The sequence below is a fragment of the Sus scrofa genome, chromosome 15 (genome assembly GCF_054392235.1).
Source record: "Sus scrofa isolate SSC_HxYL_T2T_F1_AM1 chromosome 15, Sscrofa_HxYL_maternal_Yorkshire_Landrace_v2.0, whole genome shotgun sequence".
In the NCBI taxonomy this organism is placed as follows: Eukaryota; Metazoa; Chordata; class Mammalia; order Artiodactyla; family Suidae; genus Sus; species Sus scrofa.
In genome coordinates, this window is record NC_139397.1 from 150,156,385 (window position 1) to 150,176,798 (window position 20,414).

Genomic DNA, 20,414 nt, shown 5'->3' on the forward strand with positions numbered 1-20,414 from the left:
CCATCTTCTTTTAGCCCGCGGTCATTAAGAAAATGAATCCACATCTATCTACAAGTCAGAAAGCTGTTGATGCTGTTTGACCCAGCAGTAACTCTTCTGGGATGTGGGCCTGAGGAAAAGAAAAAGAGCAGAAGATGTCCTTTGCAGTATTGTTTATAACACTGAGAAACTGCAAATGATCGCAACTATCGAAATGTAGGAGACCAGAAGTTATTTACATTAAATCCCTAAGATGTTATGCATCTAAAATTATTGTGAAGATGATGGAACAACTTGGGGAAATGGCTGGGAAGTCATTAAAGAGGTGTATAAAATTAGATCTATCCAGAATTCCCTGGGGGTTCCCGTCGTGGCTCAGTGGTTAACGAATCCGACTAGGAACCATGAGGTTTCAGGTTCCGTCCCTGGCCTTGCTCAGTGGGTTAAGGATCTGGCATGGCCGTGAGCTGTGGTGTAGGTCACAGACGCGGCTTGGATCCTGCGTTGCTTGTGGCTGTGGTATAGGCTGGCGGCTACAGCTCCTATTCAACCCCGAGGCTGGGAACCTCCATATGCCGCATATGCGGCCCTAGAAGAAGATAAAAAAAAAAGAATTCCCTGGTGGCTCAGGGGGTTAAGGATCCGGCATTGTCACCGCTAGGGTTACTGGAATGGTTCAGGCTCAGTCCCTGGCCAAGGAATTTCCACATGCCACAGGTGCAGCCAAAAAAATAATGAATTAAAAAAATAAAATCCCGTCTTCTCTATGGTCATAACTAAGAAAAATGTATATGTGTGTCCAATAATGAGTTGATCTATTAAATGAGATTTTGGTAGACTTCTAATTTGCATTTGTTGTGTATCTGTATAACTTCACAAAATACGTTTTAAATAATTTATACCACAGGACATACTCCCACTTTTTGCCCTTGGCATCATCATTAGAACAGGGATAAATCAGAGTAAAATGAGCTATTTCCACCTTTTAGGAAACAGCTGTTACCGCTCTAGCTACAGGCTTTTCCGTTCTGGGTGTGGCCACAATGCTGTATTTAGTAGTTACAGATGTCATCACCATCAGGTCTGGATTCTGCGCATTCTTTTTTCTCTGGTAAGCAAACTGCAGGAAATACGGAACCAAAAAAAAAAAAAAAGAACAAAAATGAATGGCATTCGGAGAAACAGAAGATTCCCTTCTCAATCATGGATGTGGGAAATTGCACTCCTTTGCAAAACAGGTATCACAGGGTCCTGAACGCCTGCATCTTTAAGAAAAGACACAGAATGTGTCCTTGGGAAAAATCCCCTTTGCCTGAGATCCTGCTTTGCCAAAAGGAGGCAGATTTCCTATGCAAATAGTGAGGCAAATGGGCCCTCCTCACAGGCACTTAAATCATTCGTATCTCACTTTTTATGGTGGTGTTGTGAATTATATTATTTTTGGGTTTATAATTAGAGGACAGAACAGATGGCGAAGGCCTAGGCTGAAGTGGTCTGGTCATTAGCAGAGCCTCCGTCGTCCAGCCCCAATCCTGGCAGACCTGGTGTTACCACCCGCACAGGGAGTAGGGCGTGGCCAGGCTCTAGGTTTGCAAGGTCACCTCACACTCGGTGTTTGTAACATTTGAACACACGCAGGAATGGGAAAGGGCCACAAGAGCACTCTCGGAGTTCCCTGGTGGCTCCGTGGGTTAAGGATCTGGCACTGGCGTGGATTCGATCCCTGACCAGGGAACTTGCGCTCTGCCATGCGCGGGGCCAGAAAAAACAAGCGATCTCTGTCTATTTGTATATTTCAGAGGGTGAAGCCTCCAAGAGCAAAAATGAGTTCCTATCACTCCGATTCCTATAATTAAAAAATTTTTTAAATATGTCGCATCCCACCGTGGAAATAAATGTCTCTTTGACACACACATGCTCAGTGTCCAGGATCACCCTCACCAAGAGTTTCTGCTCTTTTCCAGGCTATTTCACCAATAAGCTAAATGCCAAGTAGGGTTTTCATAGTTGAAGCCTGGGCAGGGTCTTGTTAGTGAAGATAGACCGAAATCAGACAGTGCAGTGAGCAGGATTCTGTATTTAAAAAAAAAGTTGATGGATCTCTATTTGAATGCTCTGAAAAGCTATATTTCAGGGTATACATTAAGAATCAGAACAGGCTGTTTTTAATGTCGTAAGCCTATAGCTGAAAAGAGGAGTTCTGTCTTTGATGTCATTTGGTGGATGAAAACATTCTTGTTCAATAGAAAAGCAGCATCTTTTTCATGCTCGTGTGAGATCAGGCAACATACTGATATTCATTCAGCTAGAAATGCCATATTCACTTTGAAATGCAAATCGTTGAAAGAAAAATAGCATATGGTGGAGGTAAGTACCTTTTCAAATCAACTCTTACGCTTTAGGGATATAAGTAGAGCTAGAATTATTCTTGGGGAAGAAGCTGGTGCTTTTGACACACGGAAGTGTGCACTAATCAGGCGACCCAGTGGGCGCACACACACACACACGCACACATATCCATATCAAGGGGGATGGCGCGCGCGAGCGCCGGCGGATTAGCACCCTAATGCCGCCGCCACCCCCACTAATCAAGGCCACGGCCAGCTGATCCGGAGATGGGGGCTTTGGGGACGCGCTCTTCTGAGTTCAGAATGGGCCAGGGAGTCGGATGTCGTGAGAATGCAGATGCCGTTTGGGGAGAGAAATACTGGGATAAAACCAGACGGGTCCTTCTCTGCCTCCCTTCCTCCGGGCATCCGTGTCCCGGACCCTGCAGGGCTGGGCTGCTCTGTGGAATGCAATGCTCGTGAAGTGGTCTCGGTGCTCTCACACTTGCTGATCTGACCTGTGTATTCACCAGCCATTCCAGGGAGCTTTGTTTAAGTTTGGGGGTTTTTCGGAGGTTGGGAGGGATCAATTTTGTTACCATACACTTAGAATGTGCAAAATCCTAAATTACAGCTAAGTGTACAGGTGACCAGCATGCAGGTCAAATAGCAGCAGGGGACCAGCAGCCCAGGAAGCCCTCCACACCCCATCCCATCGCTGCCCACATCTCCCCCCCACACACACACACACCGAGGGCAAGCACCGTCTGATTTCCCGCTCCGTAGATGAGTTTGGCCAGGGGGCTCTGACCCGCGGTTCTATGGGACCACAGCAGGTGGTGCTCTCATGTCTGTCCTCTTTGGAACACATCCTGTCCGTGGTGTCTGTCCCGTGTCACCATTCATTCTTCCTGGTGTGGACGCACCACCAGGTACCCGTGGTGGATGGATGGACATTTCAGCCGTTCTGAGTAATTCTGCCATGAACATTCTTGTGCATGAGTCCTGGCGGATCGTTTATGCATGTGTGTATGATTTTAAGGGATTTCATGTCTGGAGGAATGTGACAGAGAAAGAGGAATCTTGAGGGGAAAAAAAGAACAAATGGGGCCATTCTGTGAAGGCTCCATGTCGGGTGAGTCGGAAGAGCGGTTTGCCTTGTTCGGGGATCGTGTGCAGGAAGTGTCCCCTTGCTGAGCTGTTCTTTGCAGAGAAGGGCCAATCCCAAAGTCTAAAATAAACCTTTGGCGTCGCGGAAGGTCCTGCCTCCACCGTCCAGCAGCAGGCCTGGTCTCCTGCCTCTCATTCTTCTGACGGCTCTCAGGTTCCTCGCCCTGTGTCTTGGCCCCTCGTGGACTTGGCTGAGACCTTCTCCTGGACGAGGCGGTGGCTTCTCTAAGGACAGGGACCTTCCTCTTCACTGTGTCCAGCAAGCACATCAGGGGCTCAGTGCCGTGGGACCAGGACACGCAGGAGGCCCGTGTTAGGCTAGGTGGCAAGGACTCTGTGGGGTCTGACGGGTCCCCTCCTGGCAAGTGCAGCCAGTCTGCCTCCTTCCCGGATGGGGAGGCTCCCGGCTCAGGGCAGATGACTTCATTATTCCCAGCAGTACCAGGGGCCGAGTCCCGGCACTGTCCTGCCGTGGTTCCGTCAGGGCCAGGTGACACGGAGGGGAACCCCGTGCTTAGGAACCCCAGTCTTTTATAATGGGGTGCGGGCAAGCCTGCCCAGCCTTCGCCCTGGACGGGGATCCTCTTGTCCAACAACACACAGCTCCGCCTTCCTCCGAGGGGGCCGTTCTATCCGCCAAGTCTGTGCCCTCCGCAGCCACTCCTGAAGCCACCGCTGGAGCAAAAGGCTGCCAGGACCTTAACAAACAGGGACCCCTAGACCCGGTTCCAGCAGGAGGGGTAGTGGGTAGAGCTCAGGCTCGGGGTGGGGACGAGGAAGGCGGAGGGAAGGGAGGAAGGGGCCCCTTCCACCGGCAGGGCTCACAGCCCCGCTTCCTCCTCAGGCCTCCTGTCTGCTGGCTCGGGGCTCAGGGCGTTAGAACCAGACGTGACGTGACGCCTGCCTCCTGGGCTCCAGGAAGGTGGACCCTCAGGCTGGCTCACAGGATCTCTTCTCTGTTGTGGCTCAGTGGGTTAAGAACCCGACTAGTATCCATGAGGATGTGGGTTCGATCCCTGGCCTCGCTCAGTGGATTAAGGATCCGGCGTTGCTGTGAGCTGTGATGTAGGTCGCAGATGCGGCTCAGATCTGGTATTGTCGTGGCTGTGGCATTGCTGCAGCTGCAGCTTCCAGGCAGCCCCTGGCCCGGGAACCTCCATATGCCGCAGGTATGGCTGTACAAAGAAAAGAGGGTGGGAGGGAGGTTGAATGAAAAAGCCAGGTCTGCAAAGATATCAAGTTCCAGCCCCCGCTGATGCTCCCACCCCACCCCTATAGGCCCCGGCGGCTTATCCTGTTTCCCAGACACATGGCTGAAATTCTGTAGCAAAGCAGATGTGGTTTAGGGGGTCGCTTGCTGGGGGAGGAAGTGGGCGTGCTTCTCTCCTGGGCATCACCAGGGCTGTGGTCAGCAGGGCACCTCTTGGACCCCGGGCCCCCTGCAGGGCGGTTCTCTCGGCTCAGGGCATGCTCGCACCTTGTCATCTAACGGGTGTGTTCGGTTTGTGACTCCGATCCCACTGGCTGTCTTGTACTTGAGATCCTAAGGGCTGGGAAGCAAGAGCCCAGGTCTTTCCTTAAGGACGCTGTTTTAACTAACCAGGTATAGGTGTAGGCATTTGAGTTAACTAGTCAACCTAGCAGCCCCCCAGAGAGGTGTTTTTCTGGATCTTGGCGGGCCATTTGGGCTTTAGGTTCCCAGCCATTCTGCCCGACCACCCGGAGCAGAGGCCTCTGCCTCACTCCAGGCTGACGGGGACTGCCCTCAGGCCGGTGCCCAGGCACCATGTGGTCTCAGGGTCTGAATTTTAAGACCCATGGCTCTCAGGGAATCAGATCTGTCCTGGCTTCTTTTTATCAGTGAGAATGCCAGGTCCGCAGCCTCAGTTAATAACTTGTTACTATGAATGAACTGCCCTTTAATGAGAGTGGTCACCCTGGAGTACTTTGGGAGCAGATAATGTGATTTGAAACTCAGCATCTCTCCCCGATGTGCTCAGAGGAATTTTCGAAAGTGAGGAGAACCCGTTGTGTGGCACCACACGTGGGAGGTATCACTAGAATGGTGCCCATTAGAAAACCAGGAGCAGGGGCAGCTCAGTGTCACTCAACTGGTTCATTAGGTTCATTCAGGAATAGAAATGACCCACTAGTCTTTGTTGGGGCCTGATGTAGGGGATGCGAGTGCCCACAGGCACTTACAAATAAGCATCAGGAGTTCCCATTGTGACTCAGTGGGTTAAGAATCCAACATAGTGTCCGTGAGGATATGGGTTTGATCCCCAGCTTTCCTTAGTGGGTTTAGGATCCAGTGTTGCTGTGGCTGTGGTATAGGCTGGCAGCACAGCTGCACTCCTGACTCGGGAACTTTGATATAACCATAGGTGCAGCTGTAAAAAGAAGAAGGAAAAAAAAAAGCATCTGATAAATCAGAAGTTTAGGATGAACCTATACACACTACTCTGTATAGAATAAATCACTAACAGGAGCCTGCTGTGGAGCACAGGGACTCTACTCAATATTCTGTATTAACCTATATGGCAAAATAATCTGAAAAAGAATGAGTGTATGTATAACTGAATGACTTTGCTCTACACCTAAAACTAACAGCATTATAAGTCAGCTATACTCCAATAAAATTTTTTAAAGCATCAGAAATTATGTAAAATACTAGAATTAGATTTTTAACCCTGTATGGTTATTAGAAATATTCATGAAACAGTTGGGGGGTAGTTGGTTGCTTTGACTGAAGGATTTATTCAAAGTAAGTAGAAATGCCTCAAAATATGACCACTGACCCAAGATGGCTCATGCTTGGGACGAGAGGCATCATGGGCCACATTAAGCCAGCGAGGCTGCTTTCATGGTGTCCTGACCAAGTCTGTGGGCCACTGGTTTGCTTCCAAGTTAGATCATGGGCCTTTCAGCATTTATATTTACTTATTTTTGAATTTTTAAACATTTTATTGGAGTATAGTTGACTTACAGTGTTGAATTAGTTTCAGGGGTACAGCCAGGTGCATCAGTTATACATATAAATATAATCCATTCTCTTTTCCCATATAGGTTATTGCAAACTATTGAATAGAGTTCCCTGTGCTGTGCAATGGGTTCTTGTTTATCATCTATTTTATACAGTAGTGTGTGTATCTTATTCCCGCCCTCCCAGTTCCTCCCCCTACCCCCATGGTTTTCCCTATGGTAACCATAAGACTGGTTTTGAAATCTATATTTCTGTTTTATAAATTACCTCTTTTGTGTCATTTTCATTGGATTATACATGTAAGTGCTATCATACAGTATTTGTCTTTTGCTGACTTACTTCACTCGATATGATAGTGTCCAGGTCCATCCATGTTGCTGCAAGTGGCCTTCTTTCATCTTTTTTTATGCTGAATAATATTCCATTGTATATGCATACCACATCTTCTTTGTCCATTCCTCTGTTGATGGACATTAGGTTGTTTCCATGTCTTGGCTGTTGTAACTAGTGCTGCAGTGAACATTGGGATGCTTGTATCTTTTTGAATTATGGTTTTCTCCAGATGTATGCCCAGGGGTGGGATTACTGGATCATATGGTAGTTCTACAATTTGTTTTTTAAGGAACTTCCATAGCAGTTGCACCAATTCACATTCCCACCAACAGTGTAAGAAGGTTCCCTTTTCTCTACACCCTCTGCAGCACTTATGGCTTGTAGGCTTTTTGATGATGGTCATTCTGACTGGAGTGGGATGATACCTCATTGTAGTTTTTACTTAATATCTCCAGTAGTTAGTGATGTTGAGCATCTTTTCATGTGTTTTATGGCCAGACATGTCTTCTTTGGAGAAATGTCTACTGAGATCTTCTGCCCATTTTTTGATTGGGTTTTTGGGGGTTTCTTGATATAAACCTCCATGAGATGTTTGTATGGATTTTAGAGCTTCATCCCTTATTGGTTGCTTCATTTGTAAAGATTTTTTTCCCATTCCTTGGGTTGTCTTTTTGGTTTTCTTTTTTAATGGTTTCCTTTGCTGTCCTGAAGCTTTTAAGATTAAATTAGGTCCTGTTGTTTTATTTTAGTTTTTATTTTCATTATTCTAGAAGGTGGATCAAACAAGATATTGCTACAATTTATGTCAAAGAGTGTTCTGCCTGTGTTTCCCTCTGGGGAAAGTATAAGTATCTAGCCTTACGTTTAGGTCCTTAATCCATTTTGAGTTCATTTTTGTGTATGGTGTTAGAGAATGTTCTAATTTCATTCTTTTACATGTAGCTGTCCAGTTTTCCCAGTACCACTTATTGAAGATACTGTCTTTCCTCCACTGTATGTTCTTGCCTCATTCATCATGGATTAGTTGACCCTAGGTGCTTGGGTTTATTTCTGAGCTTTCTATCCTGTTCCACTGATCTATATGTCTGTGTTTGTGCCAGTACCATGCTGTTTTGATTACTGCAACTTTGTAGTATAGTCTGAGGTCAGGGAGCCTGATTCTTCCAGCTCCATTTCCCCCCAATATTCCTTTGACTATTCTGGGTCTTTGGTTTTTCCATGCAAATTTTAAAATATTTTGTTTTAGTTCTGTGAAGAATGTCATCGGCCACTTGATAGGGATTTCATTGAGTCTGTAGATTGCCCTGGGTGGTATAGCCATTTTGACAATATTGATTCTTTCAGTCTGAGAGCATGGTATGTCTTTCCATCTGTTTGTGTCATCTTTGATTTCTTTCATCAGCTCTTATAATTTTCAGAGTACAGCTCTTTTGTCTCTTTAGGTAGGTTTATTCCTAGACATTTTAGTCTTTTTCATGTGACGGTAAATAGGATTGTTTCCTTAATTTCTCTTTCTGGTCTTTAATTGTTAGTGGATAGAAATGCAATAGATTTCTGTGCATTAATTTTGTATCCTGCAACTTTACCAAGTTTGTCAATGAGCTCTAACAATTTCCTGGTAGCATCTTTAGGACTTCTATGTATAGTATCATGTCAACTGCAAACAGTGATAGTTTTACTTCTTTTCCAGTCTGGATATGCATTTACATTTAAAGGCAAGTACCTGTTTGTGGATCTCAGAGTATATATTTAGGGCAGAAACAAAATTTATTACCCTTTGTAATTTTTTTGTTTGTTTCCTTATGTCATAATTGATCTTTGTTATTTGATTTTCAGGAAAATTTTAATGGAAATTAAAGGAATGAGCATATATAAAAAAGAGATTGACTCTCTTGAGACAAAATGAGATATCTTCTCCTTCTAAAATGACAATCTTCCTATGCATATTTTTGAAAGATTCTGTAACTCATGGTCACCAAAGATCAGGAACCAGGTGGGCAGGCAGTTGAGAGAAGTGGGATTGTCAGAAGGGTGGTGTGTGCCCTGTCTTCTCCAGGGCAGATTCAGATAATCCAGGCAGATTCAGATAATCCAGGAAGGTTCAGAGATGGGGTCAGCTGTTTCTGAGCGCAAATCAGCCCAGGACTTCAGCATGTTCTTATTTTGCAAACAGTGCCAGAAAACATGGATTTTTAAATGCAATCTCCCGAATTCTACTTTAAAAAGAAATCATTGCCCACTAAGCAAAAAGCACATTGCTGAGCTCAACCCAATCTCCAGGCCACAAGATTATGGATCTGTTTTATTTACTTTCTTCCCTTTTTTTTTTTTTTTTTTGTCTTTTTAGGCTTCACCTGCAGCATATGTAAGTTCCCAGGCTAGGGGGTCAAATCAGACGTATAGCCACAGCATTGAGGGATCCAAGTTGCATCTGCAGCCTACACCACAGCTCATGGCAGTGCCCAATCCTTAACCCACTGAGAAAGGCCGGAGATCAAACCCGCATCCTCATGGGTAATTGTCAGATTTGTTACCGCTGAGCCACAATGGGAACTCTTGGATCTGTTTTTGTTTTGTTTTTTTGTTTGTTTGTTTGTTCGTTTTTTGGATCTGTTTTTAATGTCAACTTTGGAGGCGGGGTGCACCCTCGGCACATGGAAGTTTCCAGGCTGCCAGCCTACACCACAGCCACAGGAAACCAGATCCAAGCTGCATCTGCAGCTTATACCACAGCTCACGGCAATGCTGGATCCTTAACCCACTGACGGGGCCAGGGATCAAACTCACCTCCTTAGGGATACTGGTTGGGTTTGTTACTGCTGAGCCACAACGGAAACTCCCTTAAATGTTTACTTTTATAACACAGATTCATTTGGGCAGAATTCAGTCTTGGCATCTCTATGTAGTTTGACAATCAGGAATTGGATGTGTTTGGGGTAAGAAGATCCTTGCAAGCTGAAGGGCCCTCAGGGTAGGCTCTCTGAAGGATTCCACGCAGTTGTCTGGGCCTCGTGTGAAGTCCTCGACCAGACACCGGGACCACACAGTCTTCACCCCAACATTATCCCACTTTGGTTTCGGGGAGAGGGGGGTGCCCGTCAGGAGCCAAAGCCCAGCGTGGATCCACCAGCAGCTCATTGTACTGAACTTGTGCTTAAAATTTCATTGGACAAGGAGCGGGAGGTAGACACATGATCAGCATCATCGAATGGCTTTTCGATAGTTTGTACATTTTAAGGAATCAACTTGCCCTTTTCTTTTTTTTCTTTTTTTTTTTTTTCTGTCCTTTTAGGACCCCATCTGGGGCATATGGAGGTTCCCAGACTAGGGGTCAAATCAGAGCTGCAGCTGCAGGCCTACACCACAGCCCCAACAATGCCAGATCCGAGCTGCATCTGCAACCTACACCACAGCTCACGGCAACACCGGATCCGAGCCACACCTGCGATCTACACCGCAGATTACAGCATCGCCGGATCCTTAACCCACTGAGCGAGGCCAGGGATCGAACTTGCATCCTCGCAGATACTAGTCGGGTTCTTAACCCACTGAGCCATGACAGGAACTCCTCTTTCTCTTTTCTATAGTAGATGTTTGGCCTTAGGATGGAGAACTTATCCTTCGATAAGCCGTTTATCGGGTGTCACCACTGGAATGTTTCCTGTGCCCTTATCCAAGTTCAGATCAACTCAGCTGCCCTGAACACGTGTGGATACTTGTTCCTGGTGTCTCGCAGTCAGTGACAGATGCACTAAGGTCATTCTGTCTTTTGATGGGAGTATGTCAGGAGGGTTTAGGGCTGGTTGTGCTCAGAGCCACACTCCAGACAGACTAAACAAGGGAGGGGGCACCGCTGGCGTCACCTGCCCAAAGACAGAAGGACAGTGAATTTGGTCGTGGTTTTTCCAGTGTTGTGGCCTCGTGTGTCTAAAGGTGGTGTGACATGAGGCTCTGTGGACGAATTCTACAGTAAGACTGGTTAGGGTACAGATGGGCATGGAGGGAGGAAGGACTCGCCCTGGACCTTCGCGGGAGGCAGCAGGTGCCCCGTGGGCTGCGCAGGCTCCAGGCCTGGCTCCGGGTGGGGCCACAGCTTGCATGCATCTCTCCACATCCCGCTTCTCCCTCTGTTTTCTGTCTTTTCCTTTGCCTCTCACCCGCTATAAACTCTTAGCAATGTTCCAAAGTCACGTGACGAAAGCGGAAGCGGCCTCAAAACCTCGGGAGGGCTTGTGAACCCCTCTTAAATGGTGGGTGTGTTCCAGACCAAGGTCCCCAGAGGGGCAGAGAGGCCGAGGCCCACACACACCCTTGTACTCAGAGAGGTTTCTCTACAGAGGGACGGCGGCGTGGGCAGAGAGAAGCCTGGAGCAGGGCAGGCACCAGGTGCCAGGACCACCACAGACCCAAAGGGAAGGGAGACGGGGGTGACCTCCAGCCGAGGGACAGCCAGCCCAAGAGACCCCTCCGGGAGGGGGCCCAGGAATACATGCCCCCACTTCACCTCCCGCCTCCCCCTGCCCCCGCATTGGTTGAGCCCAGCAGGGACCAAGAGGTACCAGAGCTGATGGTGCAGCTCAGTGGGTGCCTTCCTCGGAGGGGAGCAGGGCGCAGGAGGAGGTGGCAGATGCAGGTGTCAGCGCAGGCTCAGGACGGGGACACCCGGTCAGCTCCCGGGCCTTGCTGTCTGGCTGTTTCAGCGCCCTGTTGTAAGAGGGATCTGGCCGAAGAGAAGCACACCCAGGGGACAGCGACAGGGCGCCCTGGACAATGGCACTTGGAGAAAACGCAGAGGAGCGTGTGGTGTGTCTCTCAGCACCGCCTTGCTGAGCTAGACTGCTCTCTGTGCTTGCGAGATGCCACTTGCCTGGCGCTCCTGCCCAGGCTGCGGTGGGGACCGGTGACGGGGCAGGCGCTGAGCACGGTCTGATGCTGCTGCTCAGGATGCGTGAGTTTCCAGTGTTGTGCCCACGCAAGTCTTTAAACTGGCTCAAGACCCTGCAGCCAGACCGAGGAGCCTGGGCCAAGCTGCGTCCCTGGAGCCCCTTTGTTCTCGGTGGGCCATGGTGGTAAAGCACTCGCATCGTAGTTTTTGTTTCATGTGGGTGGTTATTCTCTGGCTTCGGTGTTTGTTTTTTGATCAGTCGGAGGCTCCTGCACCCCACTCATATTTACACTTGTGCACCGATCACCTGGGAGCTTTTTAAAAAGCATGTGAGAGGGCGGGCCAGGGAGTCTGCATTCCAGATAGGCTCCCGGGCAGTGTTCCTGGGGTTAGCATGAGGCTGGCACTTCGGAAGACCTTCCCTTCTTACGTGTTAGTTCTGGCTTTTATTCTGGAATCAGATAAACCTGCCTAGGGATAGTTTCTCTGATGACATTCAAAATGCACCCCATTCCCAACAGCAGCATAAGATGGGCATCGTTTCGTAAGCCTGAAATACATACATATTTCTTGGAGCGAAATTAATGGCTCACTCCTCCTCTTTGCTCACGTGCATTTCAGTGACGATTTTGTGACTTCTCCATGGGACTGCAGTGAGGACCGTTGTTTGGTGGAGGGCGTTGGGGGAGCCCTGGTTCCTACGTCTGGCTGCTCACCAGAATCCCCAGCATGCTTGTGAAAATGCATATGCCCTCAAACTTCATCCCCAAGACCTTCTGAGTCAATATTTGAATTTTTTTGAAGCCTCTGTTTTTGTTTTTTTTTAAATGCTGGCACTTGGGGCATATGGAAGTTCCCAGGCTGGGGGTCGAATCAGAGCTGCTTCTGCAACATAAGCCACAGCCACAGCAATGCCAGGTCCTTAACCCACCAAGAGAGACAAGGGATGGAACCTGAATCCTCACAGGCACTCTGTCAGGTTCTTAACCCACTGAGCCACAATGGGAACTCTTCAAAGCCTCTATTTTTAAAAAGCTTCTCAGGTAGTTCTGGTAATTTGGCCAGATTTAGGAACTACTAATATGGTTTATGTATTTAAAATCATGTGCTTCTATTGAAAGAGTTGAGAAATTAATGCGTTCTAAACCAGAACAATCAGAGGAAAGTTTTTAAAAGGGAACCCTAATACCTTAGAAGGTCTAACAAACGAACTCAAGCAAGGTATGATTGGCCGAACTTTAGAGAAGGGCACTTAATTACGTTTTTGAGTCTACAGTTGGTGCGACCAGATAGTAATTCATTTTGCTGTTGAGCAACTGATTCAAATCGTGAAGTACACAGTGGGACCATTTTTCATCACGGTCGTGTGCGCGCTGCGGCGTCACGGCGGTTATTTTTCCTCGGCGTAGCCTTCCAAGGTTAAGAGTAAACTTACCGGTTTAAGAGCCTGCGTTTCCGCCGATGTCGTCTCCAGGAACTTTGATTTGTGTTGATCGTAAAGCATAGCTTCCCCGGGAGAAAGCAATCCCCTGGCGCCAGACAGTCGACTCCCAGTCGGCGATCCTTTCGCTTCCACGGATGGGCTGACGCCGCCGGGCGGGCGGGCGGCTCGGAAGAGCGCTTTTCGCCAAAGCGGGGCTTTTGTCCTCGCTGCGGCTCCATCCAGAGCTGGCGGTGGGGTGCGCGTCTTCGCTTTGGCCTGTGCTGTGTGCAGCCGTCTGCGGCGCCGGGTCTCTCTGTCCGGCCCCGTCAGCGCCGCTTCACCCTCTTTGCCTCCGCAGCCTTGTTCCGGAGGACGGATGCTTCTTCGACCGGCCGCGCGTCCCGCGGCCGTCGGTGTCGGGTCCACGGCGCGCAGGCGCACAAGCCCCTAGACCGCCTCGTGCCGGCTGCGGGTCCGGGTGCGCGCTGGTATTCATCCGACTTGTTTATTCCTAGGGAATGTCACTAGCGCGCCTGGGTCTCAGATGGCGAGCGGCGTCAGCCTGGGCTCCTTGAGCGGCCGACCGGACGGCGTGCAGCAGCGCTCCTACTCTGTCTCCAGTGCCGACCAGTGGAGTGAGGCTACGGTCATTGCAAACTCGGCCATCAGCAGTGGTAAGAGAGGGCACGGCCCCGGGACCCGCGGCCGCCTCGCGGTCCTCGACGCCCCGAGCTCGGCACCTTGTGGGGCGTCCCTGTCAACAGCGCAGGACCCGCCTTTGCGCCGTCTCGCCTTGTGTCGTCCAGCGGCTGTGTCTCAGCCCCGCCGTCGCGTGTTCCTCTTCCGTGTGGGGAGCCGGAGAGGTTCATACCCACTTGACAGCTCTGGAAACTGAGCCCTGACGGCAGGTGTCACGCCCCTGATCCCACTTCCCTCCACCACGAGGCCTGTCTTACCCCATCCTTACTGTGCATTTTATCTCGTTAGGGTTTGGGGTGCTTTTACATCAAAGGAAAGCACGTATTTCCTTCTCCTTATCAGTTTTCCACGGTTCCTGGTATATCCTAATTTTTAGATTCTTCCCTCTTGCTTTTTTTTTTTTTTTTTTTGAAGTGTGGGCAGCTTCTTGGGAAGCAAATGCACACGTTGGAAACTCTTGATGTCTGTGTGAGAACGTGAATTCGCATTGAGGCTGCACTTACCCCAACACGCTCTGCCTGCGGCACTTTGTCTCTGGCCTGTTCACCGGTATTTAAAGGAATTCCCACTGTAGTGTGTCATCTATCAGACAGGGTTGTAGAGTAATTTTAGCATAATTTGTTCTAATTAAAAGATGTAGCATCAGGTCTTCCCTGTAGACCCAGCAGCTGCTGTAGCAGGACGCGTGCTTTGGGTAAACATCATCCTTATTCCCAGCTCCTCCGGCAGCCGCCGCCAAACAGAAGCCTTAAAGGAAGGCATCTCCAGACCGAGGAGGAGGAGGAGCGGGGCCAGGGACGGCAGTTCCAAGGGCCCTGAGCCGCGTGGCCTGGAGCATAGACACGGGCTCGCCCCTCCCAGCACGCTCCCTGCTCCTTCCTCAGATGCAACGAGATGCTTCGGTCCACAGGGAAGGTCTGCCTTCAGCCTCTTTGGGGACGGCACACGGCATTCCACCTTTCCTCTGAAATCAGGACAGCACTTCGAGAACCCAGTGGAGGGGTTGACATCATAAATTAACCGCTTACAGTCTATTCCCTTGTAAGGTGACATCTGTGCATTCACAGCGGTCGTGTGTCCCAGAAGCCCTGGGCTGAGCCTTCTCAGCAGATGCATCTGTGCTTCAGGCAGAGCCTCCCCCCGCACCTGCCGACCAGACGGCCTTGGCCAGTGACCTTACCTCTGCGAGCCTCAAAGGGGCGTGTTCTTCCCTCCCTTGCGTGGCGGGTGGCCCAGGGCCTCCCTGTGGCTTTTGTCACCGTCTGCTATTGTTGCCATAGTTACTCTTTTAGGAGGGGCAAGCAGTTCACACACTTAATTGCAGCATCAAGTACTTTGAAATGCATCGATTTTTCAGTTCGCATTAGTATACCTGCCCGATTGGGTTTATTCTCGCGCTCTCTTTCTTTTTATTTTGGCCACGATGGGCAGTAGCTTGATGTGGGATCTCAGTTCCCAGACCTGGGAACGAACCTGGGCCACAGCAGTTTAGTGGCGCCAAATCCTAACCACTCAACCAGCAGGGAGCTTCCCTGTTGCCCTCCTCCTGAGGAGGTGTGCTTCCACACTTGAAGGCAGGCGGAACCGCAAGCTGGGCCATCCCTGGCCTGGTGTGCACACAGCCTTGGCCCTGCCTTGTCCAGCAGCCCACTTCCCTCCGCGGAGTGAGAATCGTGGCGTGTGTCCCCAGCACATTCTGATTAGAGCATCACCTCTAGGTTCTGGTCCTTATGTGCCGGAGGAGTTAGATTTGGGGAGTTGGAGGCATTAGAAGCACTGGTCCCTTATCTCAAGTCTTTGTCTCCCCAAAGCGGAGTATTTTTACAGAAGAGGCACTGGAGGCAGCATATTAACCTAAAATCCATTCTTCACAAACATCCCATTTGCGCAGTTATCACTTGGATGAAGAGTCAGCAGGTAGCTGTCCCAGGAGCACTTCGCAGCTGGTCACGTGGGCATGCCATGACCGAAGCACCTCACCGCCGCCGAGGCCCCGTCCCTTCCAGCCCCTGGCTTTGGTGGGTGGGACGCCTCTTCCCACAGAAGGTGATCGCATTGTCTGCACAGGCTTCTTTATAACAGACCTGTAACTGAGGTCGCCTGTAGATGAATGCCGTTCTTAAACTTACCAGCCGGTTTCTCACACGGTCACGGCCCTGGGTGTCCACTGTCCCTTCACAGGGCGTCTTTGTTAAAGACCTGTTAGCTTCCTGATGCCCCGGAACTTGAACCCTGAACGCAGGAGATAAGAAACCAGCCTGTGCCCTGGTGTGAGACTACTCTGGGGCGTGGGTGGAGGAAGCCTGGGCTGAAATGAGGCAGGTTTAAGGATGCAGAGAGACACTCAAGGGAAGCTTCCCAGAGAATCAGACTTGAGCAGCGCTCCAAGGACCGGATGGATTCTGTGTGTGCAAAACCGCAGGAGGGCATTGTTTTCAGCACGAAGGCGATTTGCACCAAGATGCGGAGGGAAGGTGAGAGGAAGGCGGAAGGGCGCAGGGGCCACAGGGAAACGCAGAGTGTTAGTTGGAATGCAGCACGCGAGGACGGAGGAGGAGGCATGAGTATGAAGAGGTCAGAACTGCAAAATTAATGGGCATCTTAAGACTTGGACCCACACGTTAAACAGCCAAGATGCCGAGAGACGATGGGACACAGAAGCGAGTCCTGGAGGGTCTTCCTTCGTGCCTGTGTTTTCTAAGGATGGACGCTATGCCCTGCCCAAGAGCGACTTGAAACGGGAAACCAGGAGTCATAATGATAAGAGCTGATGCTTACTGAGGGCTTCCTGCGGGTCGTCCCCTCTGACCCCAACGGAGTGGATACTCTTGGCGTTCCGTTTGCCAGGTGGGCGACTCTGGCGCAGAAGGGCTCGGCCTCTCCTGTCCCGAGTCTCAGCCCGGTGAGGGCCGGGATGCGGACTCACATGGCCCGGCTCTCGGCCTTAGGCTCTATGTCAGCCTTTCTCAAGGCGCGCTTCCCGGACCGGGGGCAGCGGCAGCCCCTCTGGGTCTAAACCTCAGGGGTGGGGCCCGGCAACCTTTGTGCCCGCACACCTCCGCTTGGAATGATGCTCTTACTGAAGCTTGTGACTCATCGCCCTAAATCCTTGCTTCTCCAAGTCTGGTCCACGGACTAAGTGGTATCGCAGCCTCTGGAAGGTGGCTAGAGATGCAGAGTCCCGGACTCCACCCAGCCCTCCTGAATCGGAGCGCACCTATTGTCAAGAACCTGCACCACTCGGGGTCGCCCGGATCAAAGCCGCCCTATCTGCCTGCACCCAAAGCATTGTCCTGGCTTCCTTCTGGTTGGTACCATTCTGCCAGCAGTTGTTAATGAAGTCGGGGCCCAGGATTGAGGGCTGACTTCAGGAAAACACACTTGTGAATGGATTTCAGGCCTCCGCCGGGGCATCCCCGGTCCCTGCCATGCCCGGAAAGCCATCACGAAAGAAACAAACAAGCCCGTCAGGGCTCTTTCTCCTTAAGTGGCCGTTCCTACGAAACAAACCACACCCTCTTTTTTTTTTTTTTTTTTTTTTAAGTCGTTTAATCTTTGTTCCCCCCAAGGCCCTGGTTTGGATGTCAGAGTCGTAAGAAGCGCACACAGTGGGAGCAGCAGGAACGGGGAGACAGGAACAGGTTTTGAATCCAAATGGCCACGTGTTGGTGAACATGCCTTCCCATCATCACATGCTCCTGTCCTGCCATCTAATAATAATAATAACGGTGAAATTCCGTTTTTCTCTGCCCTCTTGTCCACACTAAATTAAGACGTGGGCTCCCGAGAACTTTGTCTTCCCTTCCAGACGTGCAGATACCCCGGGGTGGCAGGGGTTGGGGGGCGGGTGCTGTCTTTAAAGCAGCTGTGAGCAGCTCCTAATTAGATTACTTTGTGGTGTGCGAAACTGCAGAACAGGAGGTTCTGGTTCCATTAAGGCGGGGGGAGAAGAAGCCATTCTGGGAAATGGAAAGCCCCGCTGCTTTATGACGATTGCTGTGGTAAGGTTTTACCTCTAAGGACCTGAGGTTTAAAATTAAATGTCTAATGTCATTTGGCGTCGCTAACGTGAGACCCGCGTGTGCCCTCAGAGGAAATCCAGACAGCCCAGCTCCGGGGTTCAGACGGCTGTCCGCCGGCCCCCGGGCAGCCCAGAGGGTGGAGGTCCGTCTCCGACTAAGCACCACGTGCTGCTCCTTGTAATTTTTTAAACGCGGACACATATTCATCGTGCACGTCTGCGTTGAAAAAGGCTGTTCCAGGAGTACATGAAAAATTAATTTTTTTACATTTTTCCTCACTCTCCTAAGTGTTTGACAGAAGTAATTTTTGCAGCAAGAGAGAATAAAAACGGGTGGCTGTAAATTCCTGTCGTGGAACCTCTTGTGTAGATTCTTTATGGACCCAGAATTGATCTCTGTGTCAGACCCTGTTGTGGTTTAAACTGTTTATCACCGTAATGGCAGCAGGGAGCCTGTGAACACCAACTTATAATCCCGGGTGAAAGAAATTGGTGTTTGCAGTCAATGCTGGGGCAGCTCAGCTTTATTGATAGATTCAGAACAATTATCCTTGCAACAACTATTGGCTGGGAATTCTCTTGAATCTCATTGGGAGCCTGTGATTTTTTGTTGTTGTTGATTAATCATTTTCTCCATAGGTAATTTTCTCTAGAAGGGCTAGCCAAGAGGTAGCATGACAGTGGGTAGCAGGGGACCCTGTTGGGGGTGGGGGGGGGTAAACTTGGTTGTCATATCCTGCCCCGAAAAAAAAAGTGGGCTCCTAGATGCCTCCCACCTGTGCGGAGGGCCCCAGCCAGCGCCATGAACCCCAAGCCTCCTTCTGCCTGTGTCCCCGTGAGGCTCGCCACACCCCCTCCTGCCAGTGCCAGCCTTGGGTTGAGGGCCTCCACTGTGGCTGTTGCCGTGGCAGCCAGGCTCTCCACTCGTCTTGACTGTCAGGTTTTCCTGATGGCTCCACCCCGTCCCCGATTGCTTCATTCCAGCAGTTAATCTTCCGCCGCGCCGGCTGGCCATCACCGGCAGTGTTGCATCGCTTCAAATGACTCTTGGACATGTCACTTCAGCCTGCCTCCTCCAGGCCACCGTCCAGCCTTGCCAGCATCCCGTATAAAACTGGTACCCACCTTTCCCTCTTCACCGCGGAGGGTGTGTCTGGACCCCTGCCCGTCTGGCCATTGAAGCACACATCTTCCTACCACCATCCGGGGTTGTGAGACAGCCAAGCCTGAATCTGAGGCAGTGACTTTTTAGCTAGCTTTTAAAGGTTTTTTGTTTTTGTTTTTGTTTTTCTCATCACGAACATTTTTTGCAAGGTCAATTTTCCCGCCAGAGGTTGGAAGCACACGTTTTGGCTCTGCGAGCTCTGGCCTGCCCTTCCTTAGGTCTCTCCTTTCCCATAGAGGCAGCCCCAGGAGGGGTTACAGCAAGCCTGCCATGACTGTGGGTTCCAGGAAAGTCTGCTGTCGGTTCATTGTCATTTTGACAGATGGAGCACTTTTTTCTCTCCTGGGAGCCTATGCTAACAATTTCAGCATGTGACCAGCAGGTGGCGGTAGTGTGACACTACCGCGCTTACCTGGTCTTCACTGAAATATAGTTGACTTAGAACCGTGTAAATAAATAGATATGTATATCTATTCTTTGCCACATTCTTTCCCACTATAGGTTATTATGAGATAGGGAATATAGTTCCCTGTGCTGTACAGTAGGCCCCTGTCGTTCGTGCTTTATGTACAGCCATGTGCTTCTGTTCATTTAGCCTCCCTGCCCCTCCCCTCCAGTTACCCTTTGGTAACCATAAGTTTGTTTTCTATGTTTGTGAGTCTGTTTCAGTTTCGTAAATAAGTTCATTTGTTTTAGATTCCACTTCTAAGTGATATCATCGGCTGTCTGTCTGACGTGCACCCCTCAGTGTGATATCTCTAGGCCATCTGCGTTGCTGCAGGCATGGCGTTATTTCATTCTTGGGGGGGTGAGGAGTGCCCAGGGGTGGGATTGTTAGATCCCCTGGTAACTCTATATTTAGTTTTTTGAGAAACCTCCGTGTTGTTCTCCACAGTGGCTGCACCAGTTGACGTTCCCACCAGCAGTGTAGGCGGGGTCTCTTTCCATCACACCCTCTCCAACTGTTATTGTTTGGGGACTTTTTGATGATGGCCGTTCTCACCAATGTGAGCTGGTACCTCACTGCCGTTTCGAGTTGCGTTTCTCTAATAACCAGCAATGTCGAGCATCCTTCCTTGCGCCCATAGGCCATCTTACCTGGAGTCTTAATTTGTCCCGCCGCCTGTGTCAGGGGCTTGACACCTAAAGCCCATTTCCAGAGATTCATTATTCCTGTTTGATCAGGCAGTTCACAAAGGTCAAGAAGTGACCCGTGGCGCAGTGGTTAACAAATCCGACTAGGAATCATGAGGTTGTGGGTTCGATCGCTGGCCTTGCTCAGTGGGTTAAGGATCTGGCATTGCCGTGAGCTGTGGTGGAGGTCGCAGACGCAACTCGGATCTGGTGTTGCTGTGGCTGTGGCGTAGGCCGGCGTCTACAGCTCCGATTAGACCCCTAGCCTGGGAACCTCCCATGTGCCATGAGTGCG

General features: G+C 50.1%; 1 protein-coding gene and 1 long non-coding RNA gene across 17 annotated transcripts in view; one reads left to right on the plus strand and one right to left on the minus strand.

Annotated features, from left to right (window-relative positions):
* Window positions 1-20,414, plus strand: part of AGAP1 (ArfGAP with GTPase domain, ankyrin repeat and PH domain 1) — a 558,467-nt gene that overhangs the window by 376,902 nt on the left and 161,151 nt on the right. For 9 of the 16 annotated variants that reach the window (XM_021075539.2, XM_021075540.2, XM_084998791.1 and 6 more), the window contains one exon: window positions 13,616-13,774. The exons of the other annotated variants lie outside the window; for them this stretch is intronic. In XM_021075539.2, the coding sequence (XP_020931198.1) occupies window positions 13,616-13,774 (159 nt within the window). The remainder of the gene's footprint in view (window positions 1-13,615; window positions 13,775-20,414) is intronic. 16 annotated transcript variants of the gene reach the window in all.
* On the minus strand, window positions 9,381-12,513 carry LOC146396222 (uncharacterized). The gene is made up of 2 exons (XR_014829152.1): window positions 10,195-12,513; window positions 9,381-10,148 (listed from the first exon to the last, which is right to left on the minus strand). It is a non-coding gene; the product is annotated as an uncharacterized LOC146396222 (long non-coding RNA).